This window comes from Cherax quadricarinatus, chromosome 62 (genome assembly GCF_038502225.1).
Source record: "Cherax quadricarinatus isolate ZL_2023a chromosome 62, ASM3850222v1, whole genome shotgun sequence".
NCBI classification, from domain to species: domain Eukaryota; kingdom Metazoa; phylum Arthropoda; class Malacostraca; order Decapoda; family Parastacidae; genus Cherax; species Cherax quadricarinatus.
In genome coordinates this window covers 10123824-10148787 of record NC_091353.1, presented here as the reverse complement: position 1 = coordinate 10148787, position 24964 = coordinate 10123824, and the positions used below count along the sequence as shown (strand labels likewise).

The 24964-nt window shown below is 42.6% G+C and overlaps 1 protein-coding gene across 4 annotated transcripts in view; it reads right to left on the bottom strand.

Annotated features, from left to right (window-relative positions):
• Positions 1–24964, bottom strand: part of Crag (DENN domain-containing protein Crag) — a 201919-nt gene that overhangs the window by 24104 nt on the left and 152851 nt on the right. For all 4 annotated transcript variants that reach the window (XM_070098409.1, XM_070098410.1, XM_070098412.1 and 1 more), the window contains 2 exons: positions 11581–11730; positions 105–226 (listed from right to left, as the gene is read on the bottom strand). In XM_070098409.1, coding sequence (XP_069954510.1) covers positions 105–226; positions 11581–11730 — 272 coding nt within the window. The remainder of the gene's footprint in view (positions 1–104; positions 227–11580; positions 11731–24964) is intronic.

Sequence of the window (24964 nt, the reverse complement as noted above, 5' to 3'; positions counted from 1 at the left end):
TACATGAGCGAGAGGAGTTGAGTTCGAGAAGGGCCTACCTAGTATGGACCAGAAGGCCTTACTCTATTTTCAAGTATTTCTTTGCAAGTAGACAAGTACTATACCTCCAAGCAGGATGCCTCCTGGGTCATCCACCGGCGCCATGCCCTGCACATCTGTTGACTCTCGTCTACTCCAGAAACCATCGAGGCTGTCCTCATCGCCATCGCCGTCACCCATACGCCCACTGGTGTTGAGTGGTGTGGTAGTGCCAATAAATTTTTTTTTTTAGAACCTAACTCAAAATCAGGATTGCACTTCACATAAGACATATACAGTGTTGAAGACTAATTTTGCTTATACATATTTCCATATGGTATAACAGGCTTCAATATATCTTTGTAAAGCAACTTTCTCTTCCCAGTGATACTTTTGCATACAGTGGAACCTTGTTTTTCGGCCGTAATCCGTTCCTGAAGGTCGGCCTAAATTCGAAAAGGCCTAAACTTGAAACAATATTTCCCATAAGAATTAATGTAAATACAATTAATCCGTTCCAAACGCCAAAAAATATTCACAAAAAAATAAATTTTTTAAAGATTAATTTTAGTTTTATATATACAAAACAATGAGAATTAAATAAACTAAATAAACATTTAAATCACAACTACATACCTTTATTGAAGACTCTGGTTGACTTATGGCTTATGGAGAGAGGGAGACTGATTATTGTTTGACTTATGGCTTATGGAGAGAGGGAGACTGATTATTGTTTGACTTATGGCTTATGGAGAGAGGGAGACTGATTATTGTTTGACTTATGGCTTATGGTGAGAGGGAGACTGATTATTGTTTGACTTATGGCTTATGGAGAGAGGGAGACTGATTATTGTTTGACTTATGGCTTATGGAGAGAGGGAGACTGATTATTGTTTGACTTATGGCTTATGGAGAGAGGGAGACTGATTATTGTTTGACTTATGACTTATGAAGAGAGGGAGACTGATTATTGTTTGACTTATGACTTATGAAGAGAGGGAGACTGATTATTGTTTGGAAGGGAAATCCCTCTCCATAAGGACTTCAGGTCCTTATGGAGGACCTGAAGTCCTTATGGACACTCCCTGCCTGCTACATTCCCTGCCTGCCTGCTACACTCCCTGCCTGCCTGCTACACTCCCTGCCTGCCTGCTACATTCCCTGCCTGGCCTGCTACACTCCCTGCCTGCCTGTTACACTCCCTGACTGCCTGCTGCACTCCCTGCCTGCCTGCTACACTCCCTGACTGCCTGCTACATTCCCTGCCTGCCTGCTACACTCCCTGCCTGGCCTGCTACACTCCCTGCCTGCCTGTTACACTCCCTGACTGCCTGCTGCACTCCCTGCCTGCCTGCTACACTCCCTGACTGCCTGCTACATTCCCTGCCTGCCTGCTACACTCCCTGCCTGGCCTGCTACACTCCCTGCCTGCCTGCTACACTCCCTGCCTGCCTGCTACACTCCCTGCCTGCCTGTTGCACTCCCTGCTACACTTCCTGCATGCGTGCTAGACTCCCTGCTTGCATGCTAGACTCCCTGCCTGTGTGCTAGACTCCCTGCCTGCCTGCTAGACTCCCTGCCTGCCTGCTAGACTCTCTGCCTGCCTGCTAGACTCCCTGAATGCCTGCTACACTCCCTGCCTACCTGCTACACTCCCTGCCTGCCTGCTAGACTCCCTGCCTGCCTGCTAGACACTCTGCCTGCCTGCTAGACTCCCTGCCTGCCTGTTACACTCCCTGCCTGCCTGCTACACTCCCTGCATGCCTGCTACACTCCCTGTCTGCCTGCTACACTCCCTGCCTGCCTGCTACACTCCCTACCTGCCTGCTACACTCCCTGCCTGGCCTGCTACACTTCCTGCCTGCTTGTTGCACTCCCTGCTACACTTCCTGCATGCGTGCTAGACTCCCTGCTTGCGTGCTGGACTCCCTGCCTGCCTGCTAGACTCCCTGCCTGCCTGCTACACTCCCTGCCTGCCTGCTACACTCCCTGCCTGCCTGCTAGACTATCTGCCTGCCTGCTAGACTCCCTGACTGCCTGCTACACTCCCTGCCTGCCTGCTACACTCCCTGTCTGCCTGCTACACTCCCTGCCTGCCTGCTACACTCCCTGCCTGGCCTGTTACACTCCCTGCCTGCCTGTTGCACTCCCTGCTACACTTCATGCATGCGTGCTAGACTCCCTGCTTGCGTGCTAGACTCCCTGCCTGTGTGCTAGACTCCCTGCCTGCCTGCTAGACTCCCTGCCTGCCTGCTAGACTCTCTGCCTGCCTGCTAGACTCCCTGCCTGCCTGCTAGACTCTCTGCCTGCCTGCTACACTCCCTGCCTGCCTGCTACACTCCGTGCCTGCCTGCTACAGTCCCTGCCTGCCTGCTACACTCTCTGCCTGCCTGCTAGACTCCCTAACTGCCTGCTAGATTCCGTGCCTGCCTGTTACACTCCCTGCCTACCTGCTACACTCCCTGCCTGGCCTGCTACACTCCCTGTGTTCCTGTTGGACTCCCTGCCTGCCTGTTGCACTCCCTGCCTGCCTGCTATACTTCTTGCATGTCTGCTACACTCCCTGCCTGCCTGCTACACTCCCTGCTTGTGTGCTACACTCCCTGCCCGCCTGCTACACTCCCTGCCTGCCTGCTACACTCCCTGCCTGCCTGCTAGACTCTCTGCCTGCCTGCTACACTCCCTGCCTGCCTGCTAGACTCCCTGCCTGCCTGCTACACTCCCTGCCTGCCTGCTAGACTCTCTGCCTGCCTGCTAGACTCCCTGCCTGCCTGCTAGAATCTCTGCCTGCCTGCTAGACTCCCTGCCTGCCTGTTACACTCCCTGCCTGCCTGTTGCACTCCCTGCCTGCCTGGTATACTTCCTGCATGTCTGCTACACTCCCTGCATGCCTGCTACACTCCCTGCTTGTGTGCTACACTCCCTGCCTGCCTGCTACACTCCCTGCCTGCCTGCTACACTCCCTGCTTGTGTGCTACACTCCCTGCCTGCCTGCTACACTCCCTGCCTGCCTGCTAGACTCTCTGCCTGCCTGCTACTCCCTGACTGCCTGCTAGACTCCATGACTGCTTTCTAGACTCCCTGCCTGCCTGCTAGACTCCCTGCCTGCCTGCTAGACTCCCTGCCTGCCTGCTAGACTCCCTGCCTGCCTGCTAGATTCCCTGCCTGCCTGCTAGACTCCCTGCCTGCCTGCTACACTCTGTGACTGCTTGCTACACTCCCTGCCTGCCTGACTGCTAGACTCCCTGCCTGCCTGCCTGACTTCTAGACTCCCTGCCTGCTACACTCTCTGCCTGCCTGCCTGCTACACTCCCTGCCTGCCTGCTACACTCCCTGCCTGCCTGCCTGCTACACTCCCTGCCTGCCTGCCTGCTACACTCCCTGCCTGCCTGCTACACTCCCTGCCTGCCTGCTACACTCCCTGCCTGCCTGCTACACTCCCTGCCTGCCTGCTACACTCCCTGCCTGCCTGCTACACTCCCTTACTCCCTGCTACACTCTCTGCCTGTCTGCTACACTCCCTTACTCCCTGCTACACTCCCTGACTGCCTGCTACACTCTCTGCCTGCCTGCTACACTCCCTTACTCCCTGCTACACTCCCTGACTGCCTGCTACACTCTCTGCCTGCCTGCTACACTCCCTTACTCCCTGCTACACTCCATGACTGCCTGCTACACTCTCTGCCTGCCTGCTACACTCCCTTACTCCCTGCTACACTCCTTGAATGCCTGCTACACTCTCTGCCTGCCTGCTACACTCCCTTACTCCCTGCTACACTCCCTGACTGCCTGCTACACTCTCTGCCTGCCTTCTACACTCCCTTACTCCCTGCTACACTCCCTGACTGCCTGCTACACTCTCTGCCTGCCTGCTACACTCCCTGACTGCATGCTACACTCTCTGCCTGCCTGCTACACTCCCTTACTCCCTGCTACACTCCATGACTGCCTGCTACACTCCCTTACTCCCTGCTACACTCCCTGACTGCCTGCTACACTCTCTGCCTGCCTGCTACACTCCCTTACTCCCTGCTACACTCCCTGACTGCCTGCTACACTCTCTGCCTGCCTGCTACACTCCCTGACTGCATGCTACACTCTCTGCCTGCCTGCTACACTCCCTTACTCCCTGCTACACTCCCTGACTGCCTGCTACACTCTCTGCCTGCCTGCTACACTCCCTTACTTCCTGCTACACTCTCTGCCTGCCTGCTACACTCCCTGACTGCCTGCTACACTCTCTGCCTGCCTGCTACACTCCCTTACTCCCTGCTACACTCCCTGACTGCCTGCTACACTCTCTGCCTGCCTGCTACACTCCCTTACTCCCTGCTACACTCCATGACTGCCTGCTACACTCTCTGCCTGCCTGCTACACTCCCTTACTCCCTGCTACACTCCCTGACTGCCTGCTACACTCCCTGACTGCCTGCTACACTCTCTGCCTGCCTGCTACACTCCCTTACTCCCTGCTACACTCCCTTTCTCCCTGCTACACTCCCTGACTGCCTGCTACACTCTCTGCCTGCCTGCTACACTCCCTTACTCCCTGCTACACTCCATGACTGCCTGCTACACTCTCTGCCTGCCTGCTACACTCCCTTACTCCCTGCTACACTCCATGACTGCCTGCTACACTCTCTGCCTGCCTGCTACACTCCCTTACTCCCTGCTACACTCCCTGACTGCCTGCTACACTCTCTGCCTGCCCGCTACACTCCCTTACTCCCTGCTACACTCCCTGACTGCCTGCTACACTCTCTGCCTGCCTGCTACACTCCCTTACTCCCTGCTATACTCCATGACTGCCTGCTACACTCCCTTACTCCCTGCTACACTCCCTGACTGCCTGCTACACTCTCTGCCTGCCTGCTACACTCCCTTACCCCCTGCTACACTCCCTGACTGCCTGCTACACTCTCTGCCTGCCTGCTACACTCTCTGCCTGCCTGCTACACTCCCTTACTCCCTGCTACACTCCCTGACTGCCTGCTACACTCTCTGACTGCCTGCTACACTCCCTTACTCCCTGCTACACTCCCTGACTGCCTGCTACACTCTCTGCCTGCCTGCTACACTCCCTTACTCCCTGCTACACTCCCTGACTGCCTGCTACACTCTCTGCCTGCCTGCTACACTCCCTGACTGCCTGCTACACTCTCTGCCTGCCTGCTACACTCCCTTACTCCCTGCTACACTCCCTGACTGCCTGCTACACTCTCTGCCTGCCTGCTACACTCCCTTACTCCCTGATACACTCCATGACTGCCTGCTACACTCTCTGCCTGCCTGCTACACTCCCTTACTCCCTGCTACACTCCATGACTGCCTGCTACACTCCCTGACTGCCTGCTACACTCTCTGCCTGCCTGCTACACTCCCTTACTCCCTGCTACACTCCATGACTGCCTGCTACACTCCCTTACTCCCTGCTACACTCCCTGACTGCCTGCTACACTCTCTGCCTGCCTGCTACACTCCCTTACTCCCTGCTACACTCCCTGACTGCCTGCTACACTCTCTGCCTGCCTGCTACACTCCCTGACTGCCTGCTACACTCTCTGCCTGCCTGCTACACTCCCTTACTCCCTGCTACACTCCCTGACTGCCTGCTACACTCTCTGCCTGCCTGCTACACTCCCTTACTCCCTGCTACACTCCCTGACTGCCTGCTACACTCTCTGCCTGCCTGCTACACTCCCTGACTGCCTGCTACACTCTCTGCCTGCCTGCTACACTCCCTTACTCCCTGCTACACTCCCTGACTGCCTGCTACACTCTCTGCCTGCCTGCTACACTCCCTGACTGCCTGCTACACTCTCTGCCTGCCTGCTACACTCCCTTACTCCCTGCTACACTCCATGACTGCCTGCTACACTCTCTGCCTGCCTGCTACACTCCCTTACTCCCTGCTACACTCCCTGACTGCCTGCTACACTCTCTGCCTGCCTGCTACACTCCCTGACTGCCTGCTACACTCTCTGCCTGCCTGCTACACTCCCTTACTCCCTGCTACACTCCCTGACTGCCTGCTACACTCTCTGCCTGCCTGCTACACTCCCTGACTGCCTGCTACACTCTCTGCCTGCCTGCTACACTCCCTGACTGCCTGCTACACTCTCTGCCTGCCTGCTACACTCCCTTACTCCCTGCTACACTCCATGACTGCCTGCTACACTCTCTGCCTGCCTGCTACACTCCCTTACTCCCTGCTACACTCCATGACTGCCTGCTACACTCTCTGCCTGCCTGCTACACTCCCTTACTCCCTGCTACACTCCCTGACTGCCTGCTACACTCTCTGCCTGCCTGCTACACTCCCTGACTGCCTGCTACACTCTCTGCCTGCCTGCTACACTCCCTTACTCCCTGCTACACTCCATGACTGCCTGCTACACTCTCTGCCTGCCTGCTACACTCCCTTACTCCCTGCTACACTCCCTGACTGCCTGCTACACTCTCTGCCTGCCTGCTACACTCCCTGACTGCCTGCTACACTCTCTGCCTGCCTGCTACACTCCCTTACTCCCTGCTACACTCCATGACTGCCTGCTACACTCTCTGCCTGCCTGCTACACTCCCTTACTCCCTGCTACACTCCATGACTGCCTGCTACACTCTCTGCCTGCCTGCTACACTCCCTTACTCCCTGCTACACTCCATGACTGCCTGCTACACTCCATGACTGCCTGCTACACTCCCTGCCTGCCTGCTACACTCCCTTACTCCCTGCTACACTCCATGACTGCCTGCTACACTCTCTGCCTGCCTGCTACACTCCCTTACTCCCTGCTACACTCCATGCCTGCCTGCTACACTCCCTGCCTGCCTGCTACACTCCCTGCCGATGGTGGCTTATTTCACAGTCACACTTAATAAACAAGCCACATCAGCTTCCTTGATTTGTTGTTTCTTTGCCAGGATGGAAGTGATAAGAACATAAGAAAGAAGGAACACCGCAGCAGGCCTAGTGACCCATGTGAAGCAGGTCCATGTCAACCCCTGGCTTAGACCAATGACCCACCTAGTCAGGTCACTTCCACTTAAGGAAGGAGCACAGCATCAGACCCAGTAGCACAAGCTAGTCAGGTCAAACTCACACCCACTCACATCCACTCATGTATTTATCTAACATATTTTTAAAACTACACAACATTTTTGCTTCTATGACGGTACCCGGGACTTTGTTCCACTCATCCACAACTCTATTACTAAACCAGTGCTTTCCTATATCCTTCCTGAATCTAAATATTTCCAACTTGAAACCATTGCTGCGAGTCCTGTCTAGGCTAGATATTTTTTTGCATGCTATTTACATCCTCTTTATTTATTCCTGTTTCCCATTTATACACCTCGATCATATCCCCCCTAATTCTATGCCTTTCTAGAGAGTGCAGATTCAGGGCCTCAGTCTGTCCCCATAGGGTAGATGTTTGATACACGGGATCAACTTTGTCATCCTCCTTTGTACGTTTTCCAGACCATTTATATCCATTCTGTAATACGGTGACCAGAACTGAGCAGCATAATCTAAATGAGGCCTAACCAACAATATATAGAGTTGAAGCACAACCTGAGGACTTCTATTATTTATACTTCTTGCTATAAAGCCAAGAATTCTGTTAGCTTTATTGCTAACACTTATGCACTGTTGTCTTGGTTTTGGATTACATACTGCTAACCAGAACTCCTAAATCCTTTTTGCAATCAGTAATATTAAGATCTACATTATTTAGTTTATATGTGGCATTGTTATTTTCCTGTCCAACATTTAGAACTTTGCATTTGTCTATATTAAACTGCATCTGCCACTTCTCTGACCATTGCATCAGTCTATTCAAATCATTCTGGAGTGTTCTAATGCCCTCATTAGAATGAATTGGATGGCCCATTTTGGTGTCATCAGCAAATTTGCTTATGTCGCTATTTATTCCCTCATCTATGTCGTTTATGTAAATCGTGAACAACAACGGGCCCAACACTGACCCCTGATGAACACCGCTTGTGACGTGCCTCCATTCTGATTTCTCCCCATTTATGCAAACTCTCTGCTGCCTATTTGTCAACCATGCCTCTACCCAGGAAAAAATTTCTCCTCCTATTCCATGTGCCTGATTTGTTTTTGTCATACATCCCATAGTGACTTAGTTTACAGTTGCACTAATAAAAAAACCACCTAAAACAATGGATTTTAAAGAAATGTTTGGATGAATGCGCAGAGTATATGCTCACTCGCCGACAGACGAAGGGAGCCTGACTCACCTATGTGTGGCATCTCGGGTTGATGTGTCTAATACAGCCGATATATGAGGCAACGGCCGAAATACAGAGGAAAATTTCCACCGAAAAACTGGCCTAAGTATGAACCGGCTGATAGATGCAGAGGCCAAAGTATGGAGGGAAATTTCTGCTGAAAAACTGGCCAAAATATGAATTGGCCGATAAATACAGTGGCCGAAAAACGAGTTTCCACTGTACTGTATTACTTTCTGTTGATTTTTGCATCAATTTTTGTAATGCCTGTACAAAGCTTCTCAAAATGTAGGTGTTCATCTCACAATCTCACTTAAATTCTTCAAATAAATCCAAAAGTAGCAGTGAATGGAACTTGAGATACTGCACTCTAAGATCAAAGTTTGCTAAAAGAACATTTTGAGGATTTAAAGAACATTTTGAAGATTTTTAATTTACTCTTGTTTTGGTAAAAAAAAATAAAAAAAGTCCATTGGTTAAAATAGAAACAAGGTAATTTAACCCTTAAACTGTCCAAACGTAGATCTATGTTCGCTCGCGTAGCGCTCTGAATGTAGATCTATGTTCGCTCGTGTAGCACTCGGAACGTAGATCTACGTTCGCTCGCGTAGTGCTCTGAATGTAGATCTACGTTCGCTCGCATAGTGCTCTGAACGTAGATCTACGTTCACTCGCATAGTGCTCTGAACGTAGATCTACGTTCGCTCGCGTAGTGCTCTGAACGTAGATCTACGTTTGCTCGCGTAGTGCTCTGAATGTAGATCTATGTTCGCTCGCATAGTGCTCTGAACGTAGATCTACATTCGCTCGCGTAGTGCTCTGAACGTAGATCTACGTTCGCTTGCATAGTGCTCTGAACATAGATCTACGTTCGCTCACGTAGTGCTCTGAACGTAGATCTACGTTCGCTCGCGTAGTGCTCTGAACGTAGATCTACGTTTGCTCGCGTAGTGCTCTGAATGTAGATCTATGTTCGCTCGCATAGTGCTCTGAACGTAGATCTACATTCGCTCGCGTAGTGCTCTGAACGTAGATCTACGTTCGCTCGCATAGTGCTCTGAACATAGATCTACGTTCGCTCGCGTAGTGCTCTGAACGTAGATCTACGTTCGCTCGCGTAGTGTTCTGAACTTAAATCTACATTCGCTCGCGTAGTGCTCTGAACGTAGATCTACGTTTGCTCACATAGTGCTCTAAACGTAGATCTACATTCGCTCGCGTAGTGCTCTGAACGTAGATCTACGTTCGCTCGCGTAGTGCTCTGAACGTAGATCTACGTTCGCTCGCGTAGTGTTCTGAACGTAGATCTACGTTCGCTCATGTAGTGCTCTGAACATAGATCTACGTTCGCTCGCGTAGCGCTCTGAATGTAGATCTACGTTTGGACAGTTTAAGGGTTAAAACCACAAAATCACTGCTTGAATATTACCTGAATATTTGTCTAACTGATATTATGCCATATGTGATTATAATACTACATTTATTGTACATGTATTCACCAATATAACATTTACTTACTAACTACTGAAACCTGTTAACATGCCTCAAAGACCAGGCTAATCAGGAAATAGAATAAATAGGAATACTAAATAAAAAATAAAGTAGATATATGTAAGTCGAGAAAGAAACTTAATGGAAAATGGAATTAGATGCATATTGTGGGAGAGAACTGTTATATATACACACACACAAAAATTACCAAACTGGTAAGGACGATACAATTCTATCCAGGATTATAACTTCTTAGAGAAGTTGTATCCAGGATTATAACTTCTTAGAGAAGTTGTATCCAGGATTATAACTTCTTAAGAGATGAAGTGCAAAAGATGGTTGAAAGGGAAGATGTGATCAACTTGGAGCTTTTAAAGTCACTGAGAATTTGCAGATAGTATATGAGAGAGTTTCATTATCTCATATACTGACACTGGACTTAATACACAGAGTTCACATCACAAATATTAGTAGCATTATGATAGAAATGTGTAGTGTACACAAAGTCTATGCTAAATATTAAACATTCATTTTAACTTGTTATTAAGAGTTACATCGCTATACTAGTTAACAACAGCAAAGAATGACGTACAAGTTGATAAGTACAATGAGTCCTCGACTTACAAACACGCTGAGAATTTTTTGTATTGTGTATAATATCATTATTGTGTATCATTATTACACACAATTCAGGTCCCTAACATGTTTGTAAGTTGAAGACTTACTGTAGCTGATGCATCCAGGACTGACTGTTGCAAATGTACCTTAGAAGAAAACACAGAATGGGTGGGGTTAGAACCCATGGCTTGGAGATTTACCACGCCAGTGTGTAAGCCGCTGGGCTAGCTGCCTACGATAAAATTCATCCAATTAAGTGCCCACGCTAACCTCCTTATGGTGTATACACTTAACTGGATAAATCTCGTTGTAGCCAGCTGGCCCAGTGGCTTATTCACTGACCTGGAGTTTTACCACTCACTAGTCATGGGTTCTAACTCCACCTGTGCTGTGGTTTCTTTGTAGTCATATTATTATGAGTTATCAGGTATCAAAATTTGTAAGACTTAGTTGCAGATGGCAATATCAAGTCTTTGTCAATACTTGATAAAAGTCAATTCTGCGTGAAACATCATCTAAAATGACTTGCACTGTATTGTGTGCATTTATGCCAACTTATTGGCTTCTTGCCCCAGTCACCTATGTTAAGTCTTACTAAGTCACGGTCCACACCGAACACTATTTAGCTCACTAACACTGCTCAAGTCTACAGTGAGATTTACCGAAAATAATTATCAAAGAAGATGGTCGCCGGTATAATACTGCTCCTGCTGAAGCTGGAAAGTTTAGCATAACCTGTGAGCCAATACAAGTTGAAAACAAAAACCTATTACCTTCAAAATGTGGCACATTAAATGCTGTAAAACAATCCCAATGGTTTGGGTGTTTAATTAAGTTTATGCTGAAGGCAAAGAAATTTACGAAAGTTTTTCTACAAGTGGAGGATTAATTTCAAGCAAACTTTATTTGTATAAAAACAAGAATTCTGATTCAAGTGGAATCAATTTCAACCCTGTAAGATTATTATTGTATAGATTTATTTTCTGATTAAACATGCTTGAGTGTAAGGGAGGGTATTATTATTATTATTATTATTATTATTATTATAGTAGTATTCATGGACAAGCATTAAACTAGTAAAGGTTAGGAAAACCTTGGCATGAGGAAGGAAAGTTGGATCCAATTCCTTGAATCAAAAGTCTTTCACTAGCATCAAGCACCCCCATGAAGGAAAGAGAGGTTATAACGATGGATTCTCACCTGTGCATTCCCCCTCTAACAGGAGTGTTCGTTGCGGTGATTGCTTCACGGATTTCATTATACTTCTTGGATAGTGATGTTACCGCCGACTTCATGCTACTGAGGCCACCTGATATCAGTTCGTTCTTGCGGTAATTGAAGTTTCCTGGGCTGAAATATTACTGGTAATATTTAGACAGTGAACCCTTGTATGACAATATATTAGTACTGCAGCTGTGCTAAACAGCATTTGTGGTACTAACAGATGTCATTCACATTTCCACACATGTTTATTGCCCCAACCTATGTAACTTATGCTGAAGCTATTTACTGCTTCAATCTATACAACTTGTGCATAGGCTGGCAAATACTGAATCAGACACAGGGATAGAGTAAGCTTTATATTTAATGCCGTTACACTGTGCGTGGAGCTCTGTCAAAGCTCTGCCTGCAGCAGAAAGTTCAATAAAAAAATACTATACATCTTGTATTAACCCTTAAACGGTCCAAACGTATATATGTTCACATGCATAGCGCCCCAAATGTATACATACGTTTTATTTTTCCTGCCTCCAAATTTGGCACGATTGGCCTGAGATGCCTGGTCAGCACAGAACTGGTCTTAACACTCAGTGTGTGTGCAGTATTAAAAAAATCTTGGACCACTTAGTACCTTGTGGGAGCGCCAGTTAAATTGAGTGCCAGCTAGAGCAAACAGTGAGGCAAACACCAAGGATTCACTGATGTAATGTCATATTAACACTTCTCTTTTAAGAGGAAAGTGATGTTAACCCCAAGTTTAGGGTCTGTCAATCTCTGTCTATCTTTGTCTATCTCTGTCTATCTGTCTCTGTCTCTATCTCTATCTGTCTCTGTCTCTGTCTTTGTCTATCTCTATCTGTCTTTGTCAATCTGTCTCTGTCTATCTGTCTCTGTCTATCTCTATCTATCTGTCTCTATCTGTGTCTGTATCTGTCTCTGTCTTTGTCTATCTCTATCTGTCTCTGTCTTTGTCTATCTCTATCTGTCTCTGTCTGTGTCTGTATCTGTCTCTGGCTTTGTCTATCTGTCTCTGTCTATCTCTTTCAATCTGACTTTGTCTATCTCTGTCTCACAGGTACACATAAATACAAGTACAGTGGTCCCTCGCTTTTCGTAGTTCTCGGCAATCGTAAATTTCACCAATCATAGGGGTATTTTCGTATAAACATGGACTCGCTTTTCATAGGTTGACTCGCGAATAGTAGTTCGTCTGGGACGCGTACGCACAGTGTAAGCCCGGGCGGCGTCCCTACCCAGCCAGTCTGGCATTGTGAAATTAAGAGACATGTGCAACATCTGGGTATCTTTATTGTACACGTTTCGCCATCCAGTGGCTTTATCAATACAAATTTCATCTTGTCGGTATTATATACCATTCTTGCACAGTCTGGCATTGTTTACCAGTGAGTGAAGGTCCCCTCAAGTGCTCCTACGAAATATTTCATAATATTCCATTCATTTTAGTGCTTGCAATTACTAAATAAGCTACCATGGCTCCAAAGAAAGCTCCTAGTGCCAAGCCTGTGGTAAAGAAGGTGAGAAATATGTACAGTGACAAAGTCTTGGGCCATTTTCGGGAAGTGTTAAAGAGACGCCAGAAACAGAGCTCTCTCCACAGTTACTTTGTGAGACAGGACTAGAGTGACTCTCAAGGTGGTCCTAGTGGCATTAAGAAACAGAGAAGAGAAGCAACCCCAGAGAAGCAATTGGTACCTGAGGTGTTGCTGGAAGGGGATTCCCCTTCCAAACTGTAAACAATCCAATCTCTCTCCTCCTCCAGTCTCCCATACACTAAGAAGAATCTCCAATAAAGGTAAGTGTTATGCTGTTAATGTTTCATTCATCATTTCCCATTGTATTGTTTATGTACTATATGTATATTTCATGTAAAAAATTTTTTTGTTTTAATACTTCTGGGTGTCAGGAACGGATTAACTGTATTTACATTATTTCTTATGGGGAAAATTGATTCGCAAATCGTAAATTTCGTTTTATAATGCTTGGCTCCAGGACGGAGTTAATTCACGACGAGGGACCACTGTATATGTAGTATAAATTACCTAGGATAACCCAAAAATCCAGACAAAGTGCTATACTCTGCTTGAAGATGTGAGTAAAGGTGATGATGCAGTCTTGTGGCTCTCTCTGAGACAGAGAGCTAGATGGACAGACAGATAGACAGGGAGCTTGACAGACAGACAAATAGACAGACAGAAATGTTTGTGTACCAGCAAAAACAAAGGGAGGGCGATGGTCATCTAATCTTTTCTTATCAGCTGCACCCTCCCCCACCCTTGTTTATCAAATGTCAGCTCTTATCAGGTGTTATCTCCCCTTATCATGTCACTGTCAGGAGTGGACTTTGTTTTTCATGCTTCAAGGGAACATATTTTTACATATTATTATTATTATTATTATTATGTATTGTGTTGTGTACTTACTTATTATTCTTCCTCCTCCTCCTCCTTCTCCTCCTCTCCTCCTCCTCCTCCTCCTCCTCCTCCTCCTCCTCCTCCTCCTCCTCCTCCTCCTCCTCCTTCCTCCTCCTCCTTCTCCTCCTCCTCCTCCTCCTCCCTCCTCCTCCTCCTCCTCCTCCTCCTCCTCCTCCTCCTCCTCCTCCTCCTCCTTCCTCCTCCTCCTTCTCCTTCTCCTCCTCCTTCTCCTCCTCTTCTCCTTATTCCTCTCCATCCTTCCTCCTATCCATCATCCATCCATCCATCATCATCCTCATCCATCATCCATTTCCTCCATCCATCATTGCTCATCATCCATCATTCCTCCTCCATCTCCTCATCTCATTCTCATTCTTCTCATCCTTTATGTTCATCTCCTCCTCATTCTCATCATCTCATCATTCTCATCATCATCATTCCTCATCATCATCATTTATCATCATCTATCATATCATCTTCTCATCATCATCATTTGTCATCATCATCATCATCATCATTGCCTCATCATCCATCATCATCATTATCATCATCATCTTCTCCTCATTGCTCCATCATCATCATTTGTCATCATCATCATCATTGCTCATCCATCATCATCATCATTATCATTGCTCATCATCATCATCATCATTGTCATGTCATCATCATTTGTCCATCATCATTTGTCATCATCATCATTGTCATCATCATCATTATCATCATCATCATCATTATCATCATCATCATCATTATCATCATCATCATCATTGCATCATCATCCGTCATCATCATTCATCATCATTATCATCACTGCATCATCATCATATCATTATCATCTTCATTGATCATCATCATCATCATCATCATCATCATCATCATCATCATTTATCATCATTTATCATCATTATCATCATCATCATCATTTGTCATCCTATCATCATCATTCTCATTACTCATCATATTTCTCATGTCATCATCATTTATCTATAGTCATCATCATTCTCATCATCATTCTCATCATCATCATCATTTGTCATCATCATCTTTATCATCATTCTCCATCATCATCATTCTCATCATCATTCCTCATCATTCTCCATTATCATTTATCATTATCTATTATCATTATCATTCTCATTCATATCATTATCATTATATCTTCTACATTATCATCATCATCATTATCATCTTCATTGTCATCATCATTATCATTGTCATCATTGTCATTATCATCTCTCATTGTCCATTCTCATCATTCCTCTCATCTTCTTCTATTCTTCTCATTCTCATCTCCTCTTCTCATTCTCATCCATCTTCCTCTTCTCTCCTCTCCTCATCCTCCTCATCATTATCTCTCCTCTCAGCTCTATCATTCTCCATCCATTCTCCTCTCCATCCATTCTCATTCTCTCCTTCTCCATTATCCATCCATTCTCCTCTTCTCCTTATCCATCTTCTCCTTCCTCCTTCTCCTCAATTCTCATCTTCCTCATTATCTCATTCTCCATCACTTCTCATTCCTCATCACCTTCCCCTCATCATTATCTACTTATCATCACTATCATTCATCATTCTCATTCTCCTTCCTCATTCTCATCATTCTCTTCCTTCATCTTCTCCTTATCATTCCTCATCATCTTCTCATCTATCCATTCTCCATCATTCCTCATTCTCTTATTCATTCATCATTATCATTCTCATCCATTATCATTATCATCATTATCATTATCATTCATTCCTCATTATCATTATCATTCTCATCATTCTCATTCTCATCATTCATTCATCATCATTATTCATCATTATCATTCTCATCATCATTCTCATCATTCTCATTCCTCATTCTTTATCATTCCTCTTCTCATTATCATCATTCTCCATCATCATTCATCATTCTCATCATCTCATTCATCTCATTATCATTCCTCATCATTCTCATTCTCATCATTATCATTCTCATCATTATCATTACATTCTCATCATTATCATCATTATCATTATCATTATCTCATTATCATCATTGTCATTCTCATCATTCTATTCATCATTATCATCATTATCATTGTCCATTATCATCATTATCATTCTCTCATTGTCATTTATCATTCATTCATCATCATTATCATTCATTCCATCATTCTCATCATTCCTCATATCATCATTCTCATTGTCATCATTGTCATTCTCATCATTGTCATCATTGTCATCTCATTCATATCATTATCATCATTTCTGTCATTGCCTCTTATCATCATTGTTCATCATCTATCATTCATTCTCCTTCATCTATCATCATTATCATTCTCATCATTCTCATGTCATCATTATCATTCTCATCATTATCATTGCTCATTATCATCATTATCATTATCATCATTATCATCATTCTCATTTATCATCATTGTCATTATCATCATTGTCATTCTCCATCATTATCATTCCTCATCATTATCATCATTGTCATTCTCATTCATCTCATCTTCTCTATCATTCTCTCATTATCCTCTTTCCTTCTATCCATTCCTCATCCATTATCATCCATTATTCATTCATTCTCCATTTATCATCATTCTCTCATCATTCTCTCATTGCTCATTTCATCATTTCCTATTCCTCATTCATCATTGCCTCATCCATTCATCATTATCATTCCATCATCTTCATCCAGCTCATCATTCATCTCCTTCATCTTCCATCATTACCTCATCTTCCTCATTGTCATCATTTCCTCATTATCATATCATCATTCCTCATTCTTCATCATTATTCTCCATCACTCCATCATTCATTATCATTCATTCCTCATCATTCATCATTTATATCTCATCATCATTCCTCATTCATCATCAGCCTGTCATTCTCCATCATTCCTCTCATTCTCATCATCATCATCATTGTCATTTCTCATTATCATCATTCTCATTCTCATCATTGTCCTTCTCCTCATCATTCTCTCCTCATTCATTCCTCATCCTTCCTCTTCCTCCATCTTCCTCATCATTCCTCTCCATCATTCTCCTCATTCCTCCATTCCTCCTCATCCATTCATCATTCTCTTCCTTCATTCATTATCTCCATTCTCTTCTCATCCATTCTCATCCATTCTCCATTCCTCATCATTCCTCATCTTATCTCTTCTCTTCCTCATCCTTCTCTTCTCTCTCTTCCTCCTTCTCCATCATTACTCCTTCTCCTTCTCCTCCTTCTCCTTCTCCTCCTTCTCCTTCTCCTCCTTCTCCTCCTCCTCCTCCTTCTCCTTCTCCTCCTTCTCCTTCTCCTCCTTCTCCTCCTCCTTCTCCTCCTCCTCCTCCTTCTCCTTCTCCTCTTCCTCATTATTATTATATACTTCCACATATCCAAAACATTGCTGGGACATATAAATACTTTGTATATATTCCAAGACAATAGTAAATGACCAAGGCAGGTGTAAATGTCCACCTGTCAGTGTGTTTGTGACAATTTGAGTACAATTTCAGTACCTAATACTAGTGTCAGAACAAAGATTGGTTATGAAATGACAAGAACTACTATAAATTGTAATTATCAGAACATAAAAATTCCATAAAATAATATGAAAAATAAAAAAAAAGGTATATTGGCAACACTTCTGCAAGTGGCACGACTCGCTGGCACACGAGCATCCAGTGCCAACTTCTCGGCCTCATATCTCCGTAAGTACTGACCCTAAAAAACTTTTTTTTATTCTATAACACTTAGAAAAAGGTGCTCTTTTTTTCTATATAAAAAAAAAACGATTTTTTTTTCAAAATATTCAGGGCGCTGCGCAAGTGAACATATATATACATTTGGACCATTTAAGGGTTAATCTTAGTAGCATTATCGACAATGTTAGGTAAACGGACACAAGTGCAACTAATGTGACATCTTATTGTGGCAATGTTTTGCTCTCCACAATAAAATGTCACATTAGTTACACTTGTGTCCTTTTACCTAACACAATACATTTTCAACTCAACAGTATTAGTCCCATTTTAAGTCTGTCCAAAATGTTTTACATCCTATAGCCTTTCAAATATTTTTTACAATTATGTATACATTACAGAAATAAATTATTAATTAATATTCTATTCTCTGTTTATATTGAAAACAAGCTAGAAGAGCATTGAGATGAACCATGAGAGAAGCACCACACAGCCTTGTGACTACACTGGCTACTAATGACTCGAAACTCTTAGCAAAAAGTCTTACTGAACCGTAGTTTACAAATTACCCATCACTGGGACAAAATAATCCAGAGACAAAATCCGAGAAGAACAGCTGTATATTTTGACCTCCAACTCCAACAAAGGTCATTTTCAGCAGATGCATCTACAGATGAGAACTTTAGTTAGGGGCCAGAATATAATTATCCTACTTGTTCTTCTTTCATGCAAGTTAATTCCTCTTACTGAACAACAATTTACAGATTACTGAATCACAATTTATAAAATTTTGATATTTTATATATATCTCCATGGGGAAATGGAACAGAATTCTTCCTCTGTAAGCCATGCATGTTGTAAGGGGTGACTAAAATGCTGGGAGCAAGAGGCTAGTAACCCCTTCTCCTGTATAAATTACTAAATTTATAAAGAGAAACTTTTTTTCTTTTTGGGCCACCCTGCCTTGGTAGGATACAGCCAGTTTGTTGAAAGATGAAGATTTTACATATACCTGGAAAAAAGTCATCTCAAAATCTTAACCCTTTCACTGTCAAGAGCCCCAAAATTAACCCTTTCAGGGTCGAGAGGCCCTCTCCTAAACTTGTTCTCAGGGTCGAAAATTTTTCGGAAAAAAAAAAATTTTTCTTATGAAATGATAGAGATTCTTTTCCTGATCATAATGACACCAAAAGTATGAAATTTGATGGAAAACTTATGGAATTATGCTCTTGTGAAGTTAGCAATCTCACATCGGCGATTTCGCCCACTTTGAGCCCTATTTTCGGCCATTTCCTCTGTACTAGTCGACAAAAATCATATTTTTCTCGCTAGAACTCCATTTTTTCTATTGAATGAGTATAAGAAACCACCCATTTACCAGTTTCAACAATCCAATAAAGTGGTTAGAAATTGGCAATTTTGCCAATATCACACAAATTTCAGAAGATGCCAATTTCCAAATATGATCCAGAATAAACAAGACAGACATTCCTGGCACTAAAATAACAAGTTCTCTGTTTGTTGGTCACGTCCCCAGGCCCCTCTTACATTTCTTTTTGCTCTCCACTTTGAATTTTTATCCTCACAAAAAAAGATTTACTGTTATGCAGACTACTGCATTAGTGTAGAAATGGTATAAATAATATCAGAGCACTTGTGAAAGAATATTAGACTCACCAGTTGATGTATATTGGACGCTTGGCATGATTTGTTTACTTTTGAACTTTGGTAAAAATTGAACATTTCTACTATTTTGAGCTCAATTTCAAGGTACTTTTCATTGTGAAACCAACCAAAATCATCTCAATTTCTGGAATATGTCTTCCATTCTATAGAATTAGACCAGGAAAACTAGAATACAACCATAAATACCATACGAAAATACAGTACAAAGTCGCTGTTTTAATCCAAAAACACGGTCAAAGTTTTTTTTTTTTCTCATTACGCGCTGTGTCCTGCAGGATTTTTTTATACTGCGCACATTGACCACACAGACCCATTCTTTCATATGTAGGCCTACCAGCTTTCTCTCGCTAGATTTGAAAGCTCTAGAATTTAGGCATTCTAGTATGTCAATAACCCTGGTGCGTAAGCCGTACTAGTTCGTCGAAAACCCTGAAAGGGTTAAAAAAAGATGCCAATTTCAAAATAGGGTCCAGAATAAACAATGTAGACATTCTTGGCACTAAAATAACATATCCTCTGTTCATTACTCACGTCTCTAGGCCCCTATTTTGATTTTTTATTCATGCAAAAAAATACAAAATTTACTGTTATGCAGACTACTGCATTACTGTAAAAATGGTATAAATAATATCAGTGCACTAGTGATTATTGACTTCCCAGTTGACGTGTATTGGACGTGTGGTGTGATTTGCTTACTCTTGAACATTGGTAAAAATCGAACATTTCTGCTATTTTGAGCTCAATTTCAAGGTCGTTTTTATAGTGAAAATAATCAAAATCATCTCTATTTCTGCAATATGTTTTCCATTTTATCACGTAAGACCATGAAAACGAGAATACAACCATAAATACTATACAAAAATACACCTCAAAGTCGGCGTTTTAATAAAAAAAAAAAACGGTCAGTTTTTTTTCTCATTATGCACTGCGTGCTGCAGGATTTTTTTTATGTGGTGCACACTGACCACACAGACCCATTCTCTCACATGTGGGCCTACCAGCTTTCTCCTGCTTGATTTGAAGCCGCTAGAATTATTGAGTATATATATGTCTGAAACACTGGCTCGTAAGACGTATACATGTATATACGACCAAAACAGTCAAAGGGTTAAGCACAAGAAACCACCAATTTAAGTATTACAACTACCCTATAAAATACACACAAGTTGGTGATTCAGCCAATTTTACACAATTAAAAAAATACCAATTTAAAGTGTTTGCAAAATAAAAGGCATACTTTCCTAGCAGAAAAACATGTCCTCTGTTCATTAACCATATCCCAGGCCTCTCCTACATTATACTTGCCTTCTATTTTGAATTCATAATCATACACTATTCGTTGGATAATGAAATATAACCATGAATGATTGCTATCCCAATAACTGAATCAGACTTAATAAAAACCCATCCTAATTTTCTCAGGAAAATTGGCAAAAATTGAACAGCTCTGCTACTCTAAGCCCAATTTCAAGCTACTTTGTCTTGAAACCAATCAAAATAATCTCTATTTCAATATGTCTGTCATTCTATCAAATGATACGAAAAAGCATCCAATAAAACTATAAAAACCATCCTAAAGTAAATAACCATTTACCATCCTAAAGTTTTGCTTTTTCCATCATGCACAGCGTGGGGCAGATTTTTTTTTTATACTGTGCACACTAACCATGAAAACCCATTCTCTCATACCTGGAGAGGGTTTTGGGGGTCAACGCCCCCACGACTTGGTCTGAGACCAGGCCACTCACAGCTTAGCTGAGTGAGCTGAGCTCGCAACATAGAACTACGTGAGAGACCCTGGCCCAAACAACATAGAACTATGCGATAAATAGTTTGAAAACTGACAAGTTGAAGATTGAGACACTCCTCCTCTCCTTACCCCTCTATGCTTTGTACTGGACTGAAGAAGCCAATGTGTGGTGAAACATTTCCTTAATAAAGATTACCATATGTTGCATGAGTGCCTCAATCTTCAACACAGAACTATGGGAGAGACCCTGACCTCAGTGATGCAGTTCTATGTGATGACCACTGAAAGGGCCAATTAATCATGGGTCAGGGATATTTTTGTAATAATTTAATTCCTAAATGCCTTCATTCCCCATCAAAAATATAAAATAAATATCTTTTAAATAAAAAGCAAGATGGAACATTGATAAGTTTATAAAACAGGTCTGACTTTGAGAGTCAGGAACCTCAGTCTGAATGACCTTAGAGCACAGGTGCTCCTCGCTTTACGATAGTTTGACCTCCGATATTTTGACTTTACAATGGTGTGATAGTGAATCATGTTCAGTGTTATACTGTACTTTTATTGATAGGATAAGCCGGCATTCATTTCTTTACTTTTCAATAATGGTACATATTTAGTTACAGTAATTATTTGTTAATTTACTTATTTAATAATTATAGTTACGTATTTATTTATTTATCAATATTCATATTCAACTTACATTTTCAACTCATGATGGGTTCATTAGAATGTAACCCTATCATAAATCAAAGAGCACCTGCATACAAATTTTGAGCATTAAATCCCATTCAAGAAGAGTATCATGCTCAAGGGTAACCTTGCTCGCTGCATAATGAAAAAAATAGCAGGCACGGAATAGTGTAATGCAACATCTCAGACTTAGGCCAAATTTGACAAGATCGTTGGGAAGCGATGGAGTGACAACAGGCAGGGAATGTTGCAATAAATCAGAAATTAATGCAAAATTCAGCAAGGTCGTTGCCAAGAAAGAAAAAAACAGCAGGCTAGAAATGTTAAAATGTGTCATCTCTGGCCAACGAAAATTCGACAAGAACGACTAGATACCTTACTTCGCATTATTTCAAAGGTGAAACAAAATGGATCATGCAGAGGTTCAAATATCAATATTACTCACCATGAATAGTTGTTCTAGTAATAAACGAATCAGTCAATAACAACTACAATATTGCTGAATAAATAAGATAAACAGTAGTGTATCTGAACCATGCAATGTCATGACTCACACATTGGCAAATGTATTTATGTTTTTTATACTAGTAAGAAAAAGAACGTCCATTAATGTGATAAAAAAATCTTTTGCCCAAAAGACATCACAAAGCTAGCACAAGTAATCTCTAACACTAACTAGTGTCATAACGTTTGCAAGTATAATATTTGGCACTAGTTAGTGTTAGAAATTACCTGTGCTAACTTTGTAATGGCATTGAGGTAAAGGATTTTTTTTTAGCACATTAGTGGATGTTCTTACTGTGTGGAAGTTAGTACTCTACAATTTGTAATCCCCTCATGGCTAGTCCCACTGGCAGAGTTACATTACACTCACTAAAGCTGGTTAGTACTATGGATATCTACAAACACTATAGTTAGTCTTTATTCTACTTCACCTACAGTAGTTGAATATAAGAATGACTTACTGTCAAGGAAGTTGTTATATATTGATGCACAAGTTGATTACTATCATACCCATGGGAAAGTGCACAATACATACTGGTAAGGGTCATACAATGCCTAGGGAAGGGGAGGATAGCACCAATTTTTGTAATCAACAGTCTTTCATCAGCATCAAGGTACCCCCTCCCTGCCCCTTGAAGGGATATATAAGTTATCTCTCATTACCTAAAGAATAAAAAGGCACAATATCGTGACTGGAACAATACACAAATAACCCGTGCAAAGGAGAAAGAAATTTATGATGACAACCAAGTTGAACCGAACACCATCGTACGTTTCTTTCTCCTATGTGCGGGTTACTTGTGTACTCTCATTACCTATTCCACTGAGATAATTACCAGGCTTATACACCTCACTATCACAAAGGTTCCCAGAAGCTTTTAGTACGAGTTTCCTTCAGGTGAATTCGCTAAAACGCTCTGTCCCACTTCTATTGGTAATTTCATATAAGAAATATAAAATAAGTGTGCGTGATCATTGCAGCTCACAAAGCATGCCGATGATTCTCATTAAGTAGAATTAAATGCTGACGGCCTGACCAAAGCTAGTACAGGCATCATGGGACATACAGCTACACACACCTGTATACAACATAATCTTACCAGCATCTAATTTCCATCTGGTGATTTGCACTCACTGGAGGTAAGGGCATTCTACAAGGCAATGCTTTACAAGCAAAGCACACACAGCCAAATGAATTGTCAACCATGACCTGAGTTTTATCATCATACTTGTATGCTCCTGCAGTGGCTGACTAGTATGTAATCATGCATAACATGAATTAATGTATCTACAGTAAATCTTCTATTTAGCAAACTCTGGAAATATGGAAAAAAAATCTGCTGGCTCAACATATTTAGAAACAAAGTCCTTGATTACAGAACTATTCATTATTGTTACAATCACAAGCAAACAATCTCATCTCTCTCCACCACAATCACCATTACTAGCCACTCTCTTCCTCCAACCAGTTCATTATATTGAAGGTTTACTTAATTGCCAAAGCGTTATTTATTTTTATTAACACATCAGCCATTTCCCATCAAGGTAGGGCGGCCTGAAAAAGAAAAACTTTCATCATCATTCACTCCATCACTGTCTTGCCAGAGGCATGCTTACACTAGTTATTAAACTGCAACATTAACCCTTTGACTGTCGCAACCCCCAATCCTGAGGTGTCTCCTGGTGTCGCAAAATTTAACCCTTTCAGGGTCCGTCCCGTAGATCTACGGCTTTACGTTCAGGGTCCAAACTGTAGATCTACGCCATGAGCTCAGCTCACTCTGATAAACTGTGAGTGGTACATTTGGGCCTAGATATGAGAGAATACATCTATGTGGTATGTGTGCACCACATAAAACACATCCTGCAGCACACTGTGTATAATGAGAGAAAAAAAATGAAATCATGATTTTTCGATTAAAACAGCAACTTTGCAGTGTTTTTTCGTATGTTTTTTATAGTTGTATTTGCGATTTCTTGGTCTCATTTGATAGAATGGAAGACATATTACAGAAATAGAGATGATTTTGATTGGTTTTAGCATTGGAAATGGCTTGAAACTGAGCTCAAAGTAGCAGAAATGTTAAATTTTTGCCGATATTCAAGAGTAAACAAACGACCTCACACGTCTAATACACGTCAGCTGGTGGGTCTAATATACATTCACAAATATGGTGATGATATTTATACAATTATTACAGTATTGCATAACAGTAAATCTTCTATTTTTTGGTGTGAATAAAAATTCATTATGTGAATAAAAAATCAAAATGGAATTTATTTGTAAAGCCTCAAAACATAACTAATGAACAGAGGAAATGTTAGTTTAGTGCCAGGAATGCCTACATTGTTCATTCTGGACCCTATTTTGAAATTGGAATATTTTGAACTTTGTGTTAAATTGGCTAAATTAACAATTTCCGATCACTTTATTTTGTAGTTGAAACAGTTGACTTGGCGATTTCTTGTGCTCAATCGATAGAATAGAAGTAATACTAGTGAAATAGCTAAGAATTTGGTTGATTGGAATAATGTAATTGGCCTAAAATGGGAGTCAAAGTCGGCAAAATTGCCGATTCGTAAATATCGCTGACACATCAAAATTCGCGAGAGCATAATTTCGTCAATTTTCCACC